The sequence below is a fragment of the Desmodus rotundus genome, chromosome 6 (assembly GCF_022682495.2).
Source record: "Desmodus rotundus isolate HL8 chromosome 6, HLdesRot8A.1, whole genome shotgun sequence".
Classification (NCBI taxonomy): domain Eukaryota; kingdom Metazoa; phylum Chordata; class Mammalia; order Chiroptera; family Phyllostomidae; genus Desmodus; species Desmodus rotundus.
Window position 1 is genome coordinate 140,006,172 of NC_071392.1, and position 16,765 is coordinate 140,022,936.

General features: G+C 53.8%; 2 protein-coding genes across 6 annotated transcripts in view; one reads left to right on the plus strand and one right to left on the minus strand.

The window, feature by feature from the left end:
• Positions 1-4,001, plus strand: part of TCOF1 (treacle ribosome biogenesis factor 1) — a 35,349-nt gene extending 31,348 nt beyond the window's left edge. For 2 of the 3 annotated variants that reach the window (XM_053926928.2, XM_053926930.2), the window contains exons 26-29: positions 869-1,408; positions 2,056-2,153; positions 2,818-2,861; positions 3,612-4,001. In XM_053926928.2, coding sequence (XP_053782903.1) covers positions 869-1,408; positions 2,056-2,153; positions 2,818-2,844 — 665 coding nt within the window. In that variant the 3' untranslated portion in view covers positions 2,845-2,861; positions 3,612-4,001. The remainder of the gene's footprint in view (positions 1-868; positions 1,409-2,055; positions 2,154-2,817; positions 2,862-3,611) is intronic. The other variant, XM_053926929.2, reaches the window with a different exon arrangement.
• Positions 4,002-5,201: 1,200 nt separating this feature from the next.
• Positions 5,202-13,661, minus strand: CD74 (CD74 molecule). 3 transcript variants are annotated; one of them, XM_024577075.3, is made up of 9 exons: positions 13,379-13,661; positions 9,870-10,045; positions 9,588-9,667; positions 9,003-9,065; positions 8,205-8,300; positions 7,790-7,874; positions 6,612-6,809; positions 6,091-6,153; positions 5,202-5,804 (listed from the first exon to the last, which is right to left on the minus strand). In XM_024577075.3, the coding sequence occupies exons 1-9, from the start codon at positions 13,453-13,455 to the stop codon at positions 5,794-5,796; spliced, it is 849 nt and encodes a 282-aa protein (XP_024432843.2). In that variant the 5' UTR covers positions 13,456-13,661; the 3' UTR covers positions 5,202-5,793. The 3 variants fall into 3 exon arrangements, with proteins under 3 accessions (XP_024432843.2, XP_024432844.2, XP_024432845.1); XM_024577076.3 differs by having other exon boundaries at positions 9,870-10,042; positions 13,379-13,660; XM_024577077.4 differs by lacking the exon at positions 6,612-6,809 and having other exon boundaries at positions 9,870-10,042; positions 13,379-13,651.
• Between the last annotated feature and the right edge of the window lie 3,104 nt (positions 13,662-16,765).

Sequence of the window (16,765 nt, forward strand, 5' to 3'; positions counted from 1 at the left end):
TCAGGGAAGTTCGGGTGGTGTGGGACAGTGCTGCGGTCCCACAGTCCTTGAGCTTTTGGCTGCGGCTTGCCCAGTACCGGGTCGGCAGAGGAGTCTTTGCTCACTTGTGTCCCCGGCGTCCTCTCTGTAAGAGGCAGCAGCGATGGGCCGACATTTTAGAGGTGGCTGTGGAGGGTGTTTTCACACGTGTCATCAGCACAGTTATCAAAAGAGAGCAGAGGCGTGGAGGATTCTAAACAAAGGCTGCACCAGAAGTCACTCTGGCAGGCAGTAAACCTGCTTAGTCAGTGGCCACGTGTGCGCGCTCAGTGCCCCTCAGCCCCAAGCCGCCCGGCCTCCTGGGCAGGACGGGCCATGGCCCACTGTGTGTGGGTGGATGTGAGTTGAATGGCTGCGTGGCCGTCACATTTCTGTGACTACACTATAGAATAGGGGGCCTCGCTGTTCATCTAACCCCTCATTTTTACAAATGGGGAAATAGGCCGTGGGAGAACCAGGGTCCGAGAGCAAGTTAGTGGTAGGCAGACCTAGAACGCAGGTCTCCTGCTTCCTGGCTCTGGACTCCTGACTAGGCGATACCTCTCCCTCCTGTCTGACCTTCCATTGTGTTGATGGACTTCAGGCCCTTTCCTTCGCACTGTGGGGTCATGTTCCACTTCCAGCCCGAACTTGAGATTTTAGTGTGAAGAGACAGAGCAAAGAGCTCCAAGTTAAAAGGTAGTGGAAAGGTGTGAGCTAGGCGACCTGGTGGGGGAGGAATGACCGTTATCCAAGGATGCCAGCCCTGTCCTTGGGTCCCTTTGGCTCTTGTACCACGAGAGGTCTGCTTCCCGTCTCCCATATCCACGACACAGTCCTCTCTCTCTAGGCAGAAGAGAGCCTGGTGCCACACCTCCGACGCCCCAGAAGCCCGGGAAGGGAGCCGGGAGCCTCCAAGCCTCAATGCTGGCACTGCAGAATGACATCACCCGGTGCCTCCTGAGTGAGCCCTTGCCCCTGAGCGAGGCCCAGGTCCAGGCCTCAGTGGCGAAGGTCCTGGCAGAGCTGCTGGAGCAGGAGAGGAAGAAGGCCGCAGATGCCACCAAGGAGAGCAGCAAGAAGAGCCACAAGCGGAAGCTGACAGAAGACCAGGCAGCTGCCAGGGCCCCCAAGAGCAAGAAGAAGAAGCCTCTGGTGGCCGGGGAAGGTGGGGAGGGTGCCATTTGTTCAGAAAAGGCCCCCAGGACTACCAAGGGGAAGTCTAAGAGACACACAGCAAGTGGTGACAGCAAGGAGCAGAAGGAAAAGGAGGCTGTTAGCTCCCCAAGGGCCAAGGACAAGCCAGAAGGGGAGCCGGAGATGGTGAAGGTTGAGAGTGGAGACCAAGCCAACCCAAAGAACAAGAAGGAGAAAAAAAAATCTGACAAGAGTAAGTGGCCATTCACAGCCCGGCATACTTCCCAGGTCCTACTCTGAGGGCCATCTGTCACCACACAGGTGGGACGGGCCCTTGGTCAGCACTGAAGGGGGAGGCTGAGAAATAGTTTGTCCAGGGTCATGGAGGGCAGCTATTGGCAAAGCTGGAGCTGGACCCCAGAGCCCCTGGGCCCACACTGCCAGGGAGACCCTGGGGCTCCAGGGCGTGGCCTGCTCTCCACAGGAGCACACCCTCCTACACAGCATCCCCCCCACCCCAGGTAAAGCTGCCCCTCACTGACCTCTGTGCTTGACTCTGTGTGTAGTGGGGCCTCGTTTAACCTGTGTGCTCAGTGATATTTCATTCCCACTTTACAGGTAGAAAGTGTCTTAAATAATGTGTACAAGTTTTTAAAAGTGAGTTAAAGAAAAATAGTGATACTCCAGTTGGCCCATGGATGGGACAGAAATTATGAGGCCAGAGCGGGTGGTCCGTGGGCCTGTTTTTATGGCTCCCCAGGGTGTGGGGAGACCTGGGGAGCCAACATTGGGAGGAGTGACTTCTAAGTTCCTGGAAACCCACCCTATGTGTCTCCCAACATTGACCCCAATGCTTAGGCTGAACATGTGTTGTTTAGGAAGTTTACTTTCTTCCCTCAGAAAAGAAAGACAAAGAAAAAAAGGAAAAGAAGAAGAAAGCCAAAAAGGCCTCAACCAAAGAACCTGACTCACAGTTACAGAAGAAAAAGAAGAAAAAGGTAAAGTGAGTTCCTGAGGGGTTTCAGGCCAGAAAAGGGACCCAACCCAGTCCCAGAGTGACTGATCGGCCAGTCTTGTGCATGTCGGGAGGGTGGGGGCGGTGAGTCACAACTAGAGAAGAGCCACCGCAAAGAGGGAAAGGCCTGTGTATACAGAAGCCATGGAAGTGGCCCTGCCTTGTCTGTGAGGTAGAAGGATGTTCCTGGGGCAGGGGGAGGGAAGAGACCCCCAGGAGACAGGGAGGCCGGGACAGCTTCCAGGGGAGAGAGGAAGCATTACCTGGGATGCGTGTGCCCCAGCCAGTGGGGACGCCCTCTACAAGCTCGCACTTGTCTGCCTCATGGGTGATAGCGGCTGCTCACCTGAAGGGGAGGAGCAGTGGGGGAGTGGGGGCGCTCAGAACCTGCAGAGATGAAGTTCTCCCTGGCCCGCAGGGCCTCAGCTGTGCTCAGAAAAGCTGAACATCCCCACTGCGTGGTCCCGGGCTCCTTCCTGGAGGGCACGTGCGGCACTGTCCCTGTCCTCGGGGGTTTCTGTATACCCAACATCTGTTCTGGGGGTCCTTGAGTCCTCGGATGGAACCTCCCGTGCCGTCCTGGTGGGGGTGGCGTGGGTGGGGAGACGCTTCAGGTACAAGAGCCTCTCCCACTTCTCTCCTCACAGAGGAAGACAGCACAGCAGACTCTCTGAGGCACACAAGGCGGCAGGTACACTTCCCGGCCCAGGGACCCTCGCTGACCATGCGACCCCTGGTGAGGGCGGGTGGGCAGCTCCAGCATTGCCAGGGCCCCAGGGGAATGGGTGGGCCCCAAGGGAACGGGGTTGGAGAAAGAGGTTCTGTCCCTCAGGGTCAGTGGGGCCATGCCAGGAGCTGGAGCTACAGGACAGCCGTGGCGACGGCCGGCACTCCTGGGGCAGCGCTGCACATGCCTTCGCAGGGGCCCTGGCATGGCACCCCTTCGTGCAAGATGATGAGGCCTGAGCTCCGTGTCTCCCTCACTGCTGTCTAGTTCCCTTTCCTTATGCTCGTTCACTGGAGGGCATTTGCTCCTGGGAAAGAAGATGGTTTGCCCAAGTCGAGCCATTTCAATGAACCTGTGCTTCCCAGGAGGTGGTGGAGGGGTGAAGTGTCCCACGCTGTGGGGCTGCGCAGAGCCTGCCTGGGCTGGTGGCAGGACCAGATGAAGCTAGGCAAGCGTTCAGCCCGCCTCCCGGGGCGTGGCCAGTGCTACAGCGTCCGCTGTGGTTAGCGAACGCCTGTCCCCTCCGTCCACATGCCAGGATTGATTTGATTTGATTTTCCTTGATGCAGACAAAAGTTGGTAAATCTTTCCTCTAGATAGATGTGTTTCCTTCCCCCAGGGATTTCTTCACTGAGTGGTGCCCAGTGCCTCTCTCTGCCCTCTGCCCACCACAGGTTAAAATTGAACTTTCAACTTTCCCTTTCTCCCCATAAGACCACCCACCACAGTGTTCTTGCTGGTCCAGCCCATGAGCCCTGCAGAGGCTGGTCCGAGGAGGAAGAGGAGGAAGAGGAGGGAGTGCGCCTGGTTCCGTGACCTCCACTCACTGACCCCGCGCTGACTTCTGTCCTGGCACAGGACGCTTCGTACAAATGTGTACCTGCCCCTCCTACCTCTGACCCAACATGCCCAGAGGACTCAGGACCTTCCACCTCTTTCCCCTACAGACCCGGTGAGGCCCAACCTGCTGCTCCCGCCATGTCCCTGTTCCCCGGCTGATGCTGAGGATTTGTCCTGTTGTCAGTTTTGTCCCTGTTTTGTGCTTTTGTAAGAACTCACAAAATAAAAGACTTGAAGGGAAGGTGCAAGTGGCAGCACAGCCGGGGCAAACGTCCTGCGGCCCACTTATTATTCTTGGAGGGGCGTCCAGCCGACACTTGGAGGGGGGCAAGCCGTCGCTCCGGGTCTGCTCTGGACTGCATATCCAGGCTCTGGGGTGCTGTGCTGAGTGGGACAGTTTGCCTCAGTTACGTGTCTGGTGCTGGATTGGGGTGGAGAAGGCTTCCTGGAGGAGGTGGCATCATCACTAAGGGGGAAGCTCCAGCAGGGTCATGGCTGGTTGCCAGATCCAGGGGTGACCCAGGCAAATGCCCAGAGGCAAGAAATACAAGGGGGCGCCTTCTAAGACACCTTCTGAAGTTTGAAGGTAGGACTGGAGCTAGAGACAGGCCCTTTTGAGGTACCTGGGGGAGCACAGCTGTGGCAAGCACAGGAGGAACAGGAAACCAGGTAGGACTGAGTTGCCCTCGTGGCTAGGTAGCGGGTTCTGAAATGATGAAGGCGAGTAGACGAACCTGAGGGACGTGTCAGGGTGACGGCGGCAGGACGTGGTGATGGCCAGCAATGCAAAGGCCCACTTCCCGGGGTCCAGAGCAGCATGGAGCTTTTTCTCGAAGGTGTTTAGCCTTCTGCCAGAGACGGCAAGAGGCTGTGCAGGGAAAGTGAGCTCTGAGCTGGGGAGGCCCTGGAGACCGAGGTTGGCATCTGGCTGTACCCTTAACCTAGGCCCTCACAGCTTCTTGCCCCCCGTAGGGTGTTGGTCTAGAGCTGGGGCCACAGAAGGGTGTCCTGCTGGGCTTTGTTGAAATAGACATTACACTGAACGTCTTGATTTTGGTCTCCTCTCGAAAGGTCAAGAAATTTGGCAACAGGGGCCTCCACTCCCTCCTGGCAACAACCGGCTGGGGTCCTTGTGCCATTGCCATTCGTCATCACCTTGGTCTTCTTAGTACAGCAGTGAAAATCGGGGTGGGAACAGGGATGCTGCACCAGGAGGAGCTTGTGCTTAAAGAACTTTGGGCAAGAGCCTATGTTCTGGAAGCAGAGTATTCCTCTGGTTAAACAGGTGACCGAGTGTGTCTGTGTACAAAGACTACAGCACCCCGCCCTGCCCAGCCCCACAGGCTTCTGCGTTTGGGCTCCCCGGGCTGCACCCTCCCCCCCCAGACCACTGGATTCAAGCTCCGCAGTCACCCCTTCGGAGCAAATGAACCAGATCCCAACAGAACAGCCGGGAGCCGAAAGTGGTCTGTCTACTGACTATTTATTCTCACAGGAGCCACATCACTAAGGGCTAATGACAAGTTTGCTGCGCAGAGCCAACGGGGTTGGCAGAGAGTGAGGAGGGGTTGTGGAGAGGCTGGTTCTTCCTGCGGGTGTTGCTGGAGACGGGAAGGGTGGCTCGTGCCCCCAGTTACATAGGCTGGAAAGCCAAGGCTAAAGCCAGAAGGGGAGGGACAGCAGCGTGTCCTACCTTGGAGCTTAGGGAAGTACCATCCCTTCTCCCTGCACCTGCCCTCCTCATCCATGGGTCTAGGTCTTGGAGCCCATGGGAGTCAGCCTAGCTCACAGTCCACCTCCGTGGGCCGTGTGTCCCTGCTGCTGGATGGAGTGTGGGCGGCAGGGCCCTCATGTACTGTTCTGACGTGATCTCTTGTGTCCAAGGAAGATGAAGAACCAGGCGCCAGAGTCTTATGGGACGAGGTGCAGGGTGGGAGGTGGCGGGGGCAGGGAGTGGAAGGGGAGGAGTATGGGGCTAGGGCTGGGGTGCAGAAGACAGCAAGGAAGCTGTGGCCATGCAGGGCTGACAGGGTGCTGTTGTCCTTGGTTGCTGTTCTCACGCCATAGCTACAGAGAGAGAAGCAGCAGGTTAGGGTTCGAGTCACCTGTTGTCTCTGCCCTTTCCCAGCATCCTGGGGCCTCCAAGCAGTCGAGGACTCGGCACTGTCCACAGGCCCCTGCTCAGGTACAAGTACTATCACATAGCCACCCACAACCCTGTTCCTCATCTCTGAAGAGGGCATCTCAGGAAGGGAGGGTGGACCAGGGTCGTGCCGTGCTGGGCATCCACCCATGAGGGAGATTTGGGAGTTGGCCCAGTTGGGGGCCAGATCCCCCCTGGAGGGGCCATTACCTTGGGTCAGCTCTGGCTTGGTCACACCCAGCCCAGATGACAGATCCTCCATGTCCAGTGGGTCTGCAAAGGATCAGCAAGGCCATTTGTTAGTTGCAGTCCAGCTACTGTACCCACTGGTGAAGGACCTGGGATTGTTTCTTCCCAACCTGGCCACAGGCCCACCCTGGGAGAGCAGGTGGCACGTGGAAGGACACATGCTGGACGGCGGTGATGAGTGTCGGGGAATTAAGAGAAGGGCCAGGAAGGCGGTGATGAAATGAGAGGGGTGGGTCTGTAGGACTTCAGGATGCGTGAGTGGAGTCAGCAGATGAGTGTGGATGTGAGGAAGTGACAGACAAACACGAGTGCACAGGCAGGTAGGTGGACACGAGTGGATGTGTGGCTGAGTGGCTGCCCCCTCGGGAGCTTACACCTTGAGTGTCCTGGCTGCGTGTGCACCAGGAGCGACCTCTTGTCCCTCAGCCTTCCTGGTCCTTCCTGCTCCTTTGACACTCCCTGGCACAGTGGCCACTGCTTACCACTGCAGTTATGGTGCGGGTGCCCACGGCTTCTGGTGTTGGGGACCTCGGTGCCGTTGGGGTAGACGCACCAGCAGTAGCCAATGCTCCCATAGCACTGGAGCGGCAAATAGTTGCCGTTCTCGTCGCACTGGGGCTTGAACCTGCCCAGGTGGACGGCAGGGATGCGGCTGGCCTCTTCCAGGCACTTGGTCAGGACTGAAGCGACAGGCATGGTGAAGACAGTGAGTAAGTGGACTCTGAGCCAGGGTCTCAGCAGAACCAGAGATCCACACACCACTGCTGTGGGCCTGATGCCTTCTGCCCAAGTGACTGTACTTGCTCTACCCACTGCACAGATGGGGAAACTGAGGACTGGACCAACAAGGTCCAAGATCAAAGAGAAAGTGAATGGCTGTGTGGCTAATTCACCCTAGAATTTGAGGATTTCTTCCAATACTCCTTGCCTATTCAAGTTTGGAATTGCACTGGTGATTCTGATGTCTAGGAAAAAGCAGTGGTCATCTCGGTAAGTCTGAGCTTCTGTTACTGAGGATGTCCAAGTAGAAATGGGGGTTTGTTTGTGGATGTTGTAGAAAGGATTCAAACATCAGCTGGGGGGTGGTCAAGATGGCATCTAAGGTGCCTTCTATGAGTTTATGATGAAGAAACCTACAGCCCACACGGTGTGGGCCACTGATGTTCTACTTCCAAAACGGAAGCCCAGAGGGAAGAGATGCCCAAACTTGCATGGCAGACGATCACCAGAATTAAAACACAACATCCTTAAAGGCTTCAGAGCTGAAGATCCTGTATACCAGTGAATCCATGGTATACATTGTCCATGAGATGGAAAAATCCCAAAGCTCTCGTGTCTGGCACCCGCTGTGACCTCAGGGGGTGCCCTCTGAGGGCTGGGGGAGGTCACTACAGTAACTCCTGGGATGCTCCGGTGGATTCTATGCCAGGCTCACTTGCCCAGCACCATCCTCCACAGCAAGGTCACCTCCAGACCTCTGTGCCCAGTGGGCCCTTGGACATGATGGGAGTTGGGGGCAGCCAAGCCCGGAAGGAACAGGCAGGAGAGACAGGAGTGACAGGAGTGAGAGTTGAGAAGCCCGGAGAGGCCAGCGGGGTCAGGGAGCGCCCTGAGGGAGTCCCCAGGAGCCCCAGCATCCCACGGCTCCCAACTCCTGTACCTTTTGGTGAGCCTTCAGTGAGCTTCTCTGGTGAGTTCTTGCTCATTTCAAACAAGAGCCACTGATGCATCCAGCTCTCAAAGACCTAACGGGACAGAGGCGGGGTTCAGGCTCAATAGCCCCCTCCCGCCCTGCCTGCTTTGCCCCTTAAGGGCAGAGGCAGGGAGCGCCGGACAGGGTCCCTGCACCCCTGGGTCCAGCTGCAGCCTGGTTCCCCCTTAGAGACCCACAGGGCTTGGTCAAGTTGGTTCCTCAACTCCAAGCACCTTTCCATGTTTGCAGCTTTTTAAGTTCTTGTAAGCTTCCTCCAGCTTCCTGAGAATGGCCTCCATGGCCCACTCTTCACCTCTCCTCTTCCTAGCCCTGCCCTGGCCTTCGGGAGAGGGGGCACAAGCACGGGGAAATGCTGACCTACCTTCCAGTCCAGGCCCTCCATGGTTCTCTTAAGTTTCTTCAGGTTCTCTGGGAAGGTCCCCTTCAGCTGTGGGTACACCTTCAGGGGGTCAGCTTTCTGCAGGGTAGCAGGGCAGGAAGAAAGGTTAAAAAGAGCTCCTGGCAGGTAAGGGGAAATGTACAACCCATGTTCCCTTGGTCTTCCCTTCTGAGGGGTGGCCCCGTGATGGCGCTGGGGGGAGGGCAGGCAGTAAAGGCAGGCTGGCTGCGCAGCTACAAGGCTGGAAGGCAGGAGACCCAGCTTCCAGGTCCAGTTATACCAGGAACCCCAGTCTTCTATCTGCAGATGCCTACCCATCTTTCAGGTCCCACCTCCTCCAGAAAGACTGTGTGGACCTACCCCCCCCCAGGTTGGGTCTCCTGCATCTTCCTCACAAAGGCCCCTGCACATCCCTCGTCCCCTGGTCACTTGCCTATTGCCCATGCTACCCTGGGGTCCCCATGGGATTGGGACCTGGGTCTGACTGCTCCTCACTGTGGGCCCAGAGCCTTGCACCATGCTTGGCACAGAGTAGCTGTGCAATAAAAACTTGGGAAGGAAAAAGTGGGTGCCTAGGTTCCTCCTTCCAACAACTCAAAAAGTGGGGGTGTGGCAAGACTGGAATACACACATCGTTAAGGGCCACTCCTGCACTCCCTCACTAATTCAGCGAGCTCATACTGAATGTCTACTATGAGCCAGGCAAGGTGCGGGCCTTGGAGTGTGGCCTTGCCAGGGGCCTGTGTGGGCAGGCAGGGCTCCCAGCTAGGTCCCACTCACCAGAAGCAGGTGCATCACGTGGTCCAGTGTGGTGTTGCCGTACTTGGTGGCGTTCTGCATGGGCTGTGGGAGGAAGGAGTGGGGTTATGCACAGAGGCAGCAGCTGGGGTCTGGGTAAGAGTCTAGAGTCCCAGATGCTCCCCAGGACCATCTCTGCTGCCTCCAAATGTGACAGCTTGAGCACGTCAATTGACCTTTCTGCCTCAGTGTCCTTACTGGCCAGATTTGCATACACTTTCCCACCCAGGGCTTTATGGGCAGCAGGTAGTTTTGTGAGAAGCAACCTTATCCGTACATAAGGGCTTTGAAAACAGGAGGGGACTGTGAGATGCTATGGGGCAGGAGAAGCACCTTGGAAACTGTAGAGGGCAGGGCCCCCCTGTCAGGGATTGCCCCAAGAGGCTCTCCCCCTATCCTGGGATTCCTCTTCTCCCTGAGGTGGGCACTGTCCTCCCCTGGGAGTCGGGATGCCCTCCCCAGCTGGGCTTTTTTCCCAGGTCAGCCAGTCTCCCCTGTCCCCTGGCACCTGCCCTCCATCCAGGCTAGATAACACTTTCCCCCGCACCGCCTTGGGGTTGTCCTCACCCCTTGGAGCATGCCTTCCATGGGCAGCGCGTGCATCAGCATGGGCGTGGCCATCCGCATCTGGCTCAAAGGCTTGGCAGCTGTGGGGTCAGGAGGCACAGCATGAGTGTAGCCCCAGTGCCCAGGGAAGAGGGTACTCAGATCTGGGGACCCGGGTCTCAGACCTGGTTGAGGAGGGGCTGGACCTCTAGACCAGAAGGAGAGGACAGTGGGCCCAGCTAGGTGCAGGAATGGGGTCTCTGGGGGGTGGGGGGGCTGTCAGGATGGAGGTGAGGCACGCACGCTTGGGAAGCTTCATGCGCAGGTTCTCCAGCTGCAGGTTCTGCGAGGTGACCGTCAGCTTGTCCAGCCGGCCCTGCTGCTGGTACAGGAAGTAGGCAGTAGTGGCTTGACCAGCCAGGAGCAGAGCCACCAGGACAGAAAAGCCTGTGTACAAGGCTCCGCGGCTGCACTTGCTGCTGTGGGGGAGGGAGGATACATCAGAGCAGAGTCCACAGAGGGGGCTGCCCCAGGGACTGCCCAGGAGTCAGGGAAGGCGCCCCGCATTTCCACCAGTTTACCCACCACCACGGCTACCCCTGACAAACACACACTTTAAGCACAAACAAGTGCCTATGGACATGGAGCTTAAAGACATTTCCCAGGCCCCTACTTCCAAAATTGCTGGTGGTACAGCCCTCCCAAGTTGAAGTCCTGGAGCTGCCCCTGGGCCTAGGCTGAGGAGGGGAAGAGCCAAGGACCAGTGCCAGGTCCTCTCTCAGCCTCCATCCCACCTGTGCGGTGAGGGGTTGAGGAGGAGGGTCTCCCAGGTTCCCTCTGCCAGAGGGTCTCCTGAGGATCCAGGCTGCCCTGGAGGGGAAGGGGGTTTTTGCCCTCCTACCCACTCCACCCCTGCAGTGAAATCAGAAAAGGGAAGGAAGTGGGACCTGGACTGCAGAGCTTGCAGGCCCACCTGAAAAAGAGAAGTGAGGCCAACACATTGGAGGAGTAGGTTGGGGGCATCGGACAGTGTCAGGCACCACCCCTGTGTGCCTTGAGCAAATCTGCCATTCTGGGCCTGCTACATGGGCACAGACATATTTCACGTGGTGACCTCCACTCAGGAGGGACTTCCGCAGGAGTGTGGTGCCTGGGCCTCATGTTCTCTACACTGGCCAGCTGCACAGGGCAGGCTGGCCAGACCTCAGACCTCAGGCCCTACCAGCTGCTGGTCTTCGGTGCCGTTTGCAGGGCACATGCACAAGTTACAGCATGGGGGAGGCAGGGATCCTGCCCCAGGACCGCAAGAGTCCCTGACCTCACCCCGGGGTGGGACTCCCAGTAAACCCACTGGAAACTGTCAGGATGAGGCTGCAATGTTTAAACCAGCAACCAGCGGGGCGGGGCGGGGGGTGGGGGGAGCTAGGAAACACCAGGACCCCATTCTGCCCAGTGGCTCCTGACACCACAGACACACCCATTCCTGCTGATTCCCTGTCCCCCATCCTCTGCACTTCCTGGACCAGGGCCCTGCCCAAGGGGTTGCTACTCTTGAAGGAGAAAGCAAACACCCGTGTGGGAATAAGGAGGAGACCAGGCAGGAAGGGAAAACAAGTCCCACTTCTTGGCCTTTCCAAAGAACAGGGGTTGCCTAGCCTCCAAAGGTGGTAAAAGGCCCACCCAAGCCTGGGTCCTGCTGGGGTTCAATGTCTCCAGCTCATTGTCAACATGCTCCGTCCTTCGGCATCCCTACACCCAGGCTAGTCCCAGCTCTGCCTCTCCCTGTGTGGACGCAGGGAAGTCCCTTCCCTTCTCTGAACCTCAGTTTCTCATAAGGCCTAAGAATCTCTAGAGCTGTATTGAAGATGAGACCACGTAATCTGGATCAGAGCAGGTCTGCCACTCCCTTAGCTCAGGGGCCCAGGGCAAGTCAACCTCTCTGAGTGAGTCAAGGTAAGAACATCTACTCAAAAGGTTGTTATATTAAGTAAGACTATAGGGGTAGAGCACTCCACAGGTAATGCTGACTGCTATTCTCAAGGGAGTTAATAGTTAACTTTAACCTCCGGCTTCCTTCCTCTTTAGACATCTTGAATGCCTGTCCTCTGGACCAGGGCCAACTCATCACCCCTCTCTTTGTTTCCTCCTTGCACAGCTTCCTTCAATAATAAATTGGCCAAAGTCAGGAGCCAACCAGAACTTGCAGGAATGATGACAATGATGTTGCCAGGCAGAAGTGTTCACAAAAGGGTCTGAAATTGGATCAAGCCTAGCGTGGCCTGAGCACACAGGGCCAAGCCAATTTCAGTTTTAGAAGCAGTAGCCAAACTAAAAGGAAAACCAGACATGGATTTGATGTGGGGGCACCTTCTCTGTACACTGAGCCCATGCTGGGTCTGCAACTCACTGGGTGGCCCGAGCTCAGAAGGGTCCCACCTCCCCTCTCTGCAAACTGTACCTCTAAAAGCAGGCCAGATGGTAGTCAGCTCAAAATTTGAAACCAGACTAGTCCTGGGTTCCAATTCTGACTGTAATATTCATTAGGTGTGATAATTTAGGTAACTCACTTATCAAAATGAGCCTCAGTTTTCTCATGTAAAGAATGGGATAATAAAAGTACTTGAGTCATAGGGTTACTGTGAGAATTAGCATTGAGTTTAGCATCTAGTTGTGTCTGCAATTACTAACAGTAGCTCAGAACTGGTAGCAAGTACTCAGCGAACAGGAACTATTATGATCATTGTCATCACTATTACTAAGACCCAGAAAGAAGCAGTGATTTATCCAAGTCACATGTGACAGTACCGAACCTGGACCAGTATCCAGCCATCACAAGAGAGTTGGCTGGCTCTCCTAGTCACAGGATTCCCCAGGATTTTCACAGGTCATTGCTCTAGTGGTCTGTCTCTGGTTACCGGTCCCCCAGAAGGCAGGTCCTCATGACATCTCTGAGTGCCTCTCTCAAACTCCGTTCTGCCTGGCAACAGCTGACATCATCACATCTAGCTGTGAGTCCCAATGTTTCACAAATTACTTTTTGCAGATGGGGAAAGCAGGGGACATTGGGGTAACTACATTGGGGTAATCTAGCCCCTCCCCTTTTAGAAAAACACATTGGTGAGGACATCTTGAGGCTGGGAGAGGGGTGTGGGGGTCCTCTACATGGCCCCTTGCTGCAAGGGAGAGGGCACAGGCAGAACACAACCCACATCAACCCGCAGCCCTTTCTAGAAATTTAGCCAGAGCCCCCCCTTGCCCTTTTTTGACCCCCTTCCAAGATCTTTCAATCCCTCCTGTGATGGCTAATGTCTCACCTACTCGACAGACACCTGCAACTATAATTCCCTTGACACAAATCATGTACCCATCCACGGTTATTTGGAGGAAACTCCTATGATGAGCTGCCCTATCATTCTTTTAGGAACTTTGTTTCTCTGTCTAATATATGTAACATTTTCAAAATCTGGTCCAAGGTTTCTAACCTAGGATTCATGGCCCAGCTTCAGGGGGTCCATGAAGCCTCTGATATTGTGTGAAACTCTAGGGAGAGTACAGAGCTCTCTTCCAATTTTCAGAAGGGAAGCTCACGATGTAAAGTAAAACCCCTGCCCTAGAGGAGCTCCCTCACGTTACAGGAGGAAGAACCGAAGCCCTGGGCAGGCCAGAGATGTGCTCAAAATCACCCAAACATTGTTAGGGCCACAGCCTAACTCCGTGCCTCCTGTGACTCCAGTCTAGTGCTCCTTCCCTAGCACCTCCACATGTCTGTGCGGCCCGGGACGTGTGTGCTCTCTCCTGCTGTTCCCACATACCTCTCCGGGGCTCCAGGGCGCTGGCTCAGCATGGGCAGCTGCTCGTGGTTGGAGATGAGGTCACGTTGGTCGTCCATGGTTCTGGCCTCTGGTCTAACCCAAGCCTCTTGCCGCCTCTGCTGCCGCTGCTGCTGCCTGCGTATCTGAGACCCTGAACTCCTGGCTCACCTCTTGAAGTTTGGGCTGAGGAGAAATCTGATTCGTCCACAGGAGGCCACTCCACCCACCTGGTAGAAGTGGAAGTGAAAGCCACAAAGCTGGAAATACCCTGACTTGAGCAGATCTGCCTTTGGTGGGGCAGGATCAGGAGGGGAAGCTCCCCAGGTAGGTGGAAAGGCCAGTGTGCTCCCATTGGCTGTTGAGGGCCCTCATCACTTGTTTCCGAGTAGACCTCTGGATTCATAAGGTTCTTTGGATGTTTCTAAAAACATCACTCTCTAGACAGGAAATCATTTTGAAGCAGAAAATTCCCTTGTTTGTCTCTCCTTCTCACCCATAGATATGCAGGTACAGAAAGGAGGTACTCACCCTCTGTGAGCTCAGCCAAGTCCCTGTCCATCTCTGTGGCCTCAGTTATATCCTCTAAAACCAGGAAAGGAGAGTCGGACTCAGTGTTTCCTCTACTCCCATCTACCTCAAGCAGTTTATGAACCTGAGTCCATAGCTTTAAGACTCTGGTACTAATACTCACCACCATGTACTAAACCCGCCTTTGTGCCAGGCCCTGTGCTGACTGGTTTACACACTTTGTTCCATTTAATCTTTATAGTGACCCTTTGAGGACTGTTTTATTATCTCCATTTACAGATAGAGACATGGAGGCTTTGAAGGGCTACATGCTTGCCCAGGATCATGTATCCAGGAATTAGCGAAGCCCATGTTTTTAACAACTCTTCCCTTCTGCCTCCTAATGCTCAAATTGTGTGGCTAAAATTCATGAGGGGGTAAGGAGGAGGAAGGAAAATAAAAGAGAGGGAGAAAGGGTACCCAAGGGAGATTTAACTTTGGTGGCAAGGTTTTATTTCTTATTTTCTGTGGCTTATATACCATGTTCATTTTGTTAATCTTTTCTCTCTCGTGTGTTTTTAAATTTGCATTAATAATTTTTTTTTAATTTAAAGACTTTGTGGTTCTAAGATTCAGTGAATCTTAACTTGAAGAGTCAGGGAGACTACACACACACACACACACACACACACACGTGGCAGGGGAGGGAGAAGAGCAGACATGGCCTCTGACGCAGCCAGACCGAGTTCAACCCCAAGTCGGAGACATCCCAGCTGTGCCACCTGAGCCAGCCCCTCAACCCTTGTGCACCGTTTTCCCTTTGTAAAGTAAGGACAGTAACACCAACACTGAATTTGCAGAACTATTAGATTAAATAAGCATATAGCACAGAGCCTGGTACAATAGGAGATACTCAAGGAAAAAAACTGTTATTATTCAAACATTTACTATTAAGATACTTTTCTGCCCTAATTTCAAATGATACTATGATTCTATAATAATCAAAACAGCACGGTACTGGGACAAAAACAGACATATAAGTCAATGGAACAGAATACAGAGCCCAGAAATAAACCCTCACATGGTCAATCTGCAACAAAGGAGGCAAAAATATACAATGGAGAAATGATAGTCTCTCTTCAACAAGTGATTTTGGGAAAACTGGACAGATACACGCAAAAAGAGAAACTGGACCACTCTCTTACACCATATACAAAAATAAACTATAGCCCTGGCTGCTGTGGCTCAGTGGATTGAGTGCCAGACTGCTAACCAAAGGGTCGCTGGTTCGATTCCCCATCAGGGCACATGCCTGGGTTGCGGGCCAGGCTCCTAGTAGAGGGTGCAAAATCCATATGACCCAGTAATAATTCCACTCCTAGATATTTACACAAAGAGAAATAAAAACATCACACAAAAACTTGTACACAAACATTCACAACACCAATATTCATAACAGCCCCAAAGTGAAATAAATCAAATACCCATCACCTGATAAGTAGATAAACAGAATGTGGTATATTCGTAAATGGAATATTATTTAGCCATAAAGAGGAATTAATATCTCAATAAAAAATTTTTTGCCTTGACTAGTGTGGTTCAGTGGGTTGAGTGTCGTCCTGCAAACTGAAAGGTCGCAGTTTGATTCCCATCAGGGCGCACGCCTGGGTTGTGGGCCAGGTGCCCAGTTGGGGTGTGCGAGAGGCAACCGATCAATATTTCTCTCCCTCTCTTTCTCCTTCCTTTCCCCTCTCTCTAAAAATAAATAAATGAATTTAAAAATAAATAAATAAAATTTACTTTGTTTTAAAGAGATGAAGTACTGATTCATGCCACAAAATGAATTTTGAAGACATTATGTTAAGTGAAATAAGCTAGACCCATAAGCTACATACTGCGATTCCATTGATGCGAAATGTCTGGAACAGACAAACCCACAGGGACAGAAAGGAGCTTGGTGGTTGCCAGGGGCTGCGGGGGAGGGGATGGGGAATGACTGCCAATGGATGGGGAGTCTCCTTTTGGGGTGATAAAAATATTCTGGATTAGTGGTGATAGCTACACAATTTTGTGAATATAGAGAAAACCACTGACATATAATTTTAAAAGTTTTAACATGATGATATGTGAATTATACCTCAATTTTTTAAAGATTTGGTAATAATGGCTGGAACAGCTTACTCTTGCTTCCTCTCTTGCTTTGCTTTTATCACTAAATGACAACAACTTGTGGCATTTTTGTTCCTTTTTTAAGTGTAAATCTATAAGGACACAGAGAACAGGAGATGGGAAAATAGCAGCAGAATTCTAGAAGCTGGATAGCAGACCCCAGAAAGCTGCAGAATCCTAAAACTGCAGCTAGAAAAGCTAACAAACCACCTACTTCTGTGGCAGGACAGGCTCAGGACTTGGGTTGCTAGGCACCTGGGGGGGGGGGGTGGAGTCAAGGTGGGGCCTAAAGGAGGCTTGGTTGGAAGTCTGTCTATGAAACAGTTGGATACCTGTGTCCTCTCCCTCCCTTCGCCTGAGAGAGAACTGAAGTTTGTCCCCACTTCACGGGCCTGGTACTAAAGCTGAGAGTCTCAGCCTTCTTCCCAGCCCAGTTCCCAGAATACCAGAAGCCAGGCCTTCTCCCTCCGGCAATAGATGGGGGTGGGGGCGGTCTTCTCAGGGGAGCATGACCATCTCAGGAGGAATGACCTAAGGATCAGACATTAGCAGTTCCCCAGCAAAACAACCCAGCCAGACAGCCCTGCAGGGAAGCCCTCAGTGGGTATGTGCTACTCACGGGTCACAGCTTTCACTTGGCTTTTTGGACAATCAAGGATCATGGGACATCTGAAGAAACCCTCTAACATAAGAGAGAATGAACAAAACAAA

What these genes read in the sequence shown, in the direction of transcription:
- CD74 (XM_024577075.3), bottom strand. Translation starts at nt 13,455, where the DNA reads ATGGACGACCAACGTGACCTCATCTCCAACCACGAGCAGCTGCCCATG. An exon ending in TGGAGGGCCTGGACTGGAAG is followed by an intron (nt 7,875 to 8,204) that starts GTAGGTCAGCAT and finishes CTGTCCCGTTAG; the next exon opens with GTCTTTGAGAGCTGGATGCA. An exon ending in CACTGAAGGCTCACCAAAAG is followed by an intron (nt 6,810 to 7,789) that starts GTACAGGAGTTG and finishes CTGTCGCTTCAG; the next exon opens with TCCTGACCAAGTGCCTGGAA.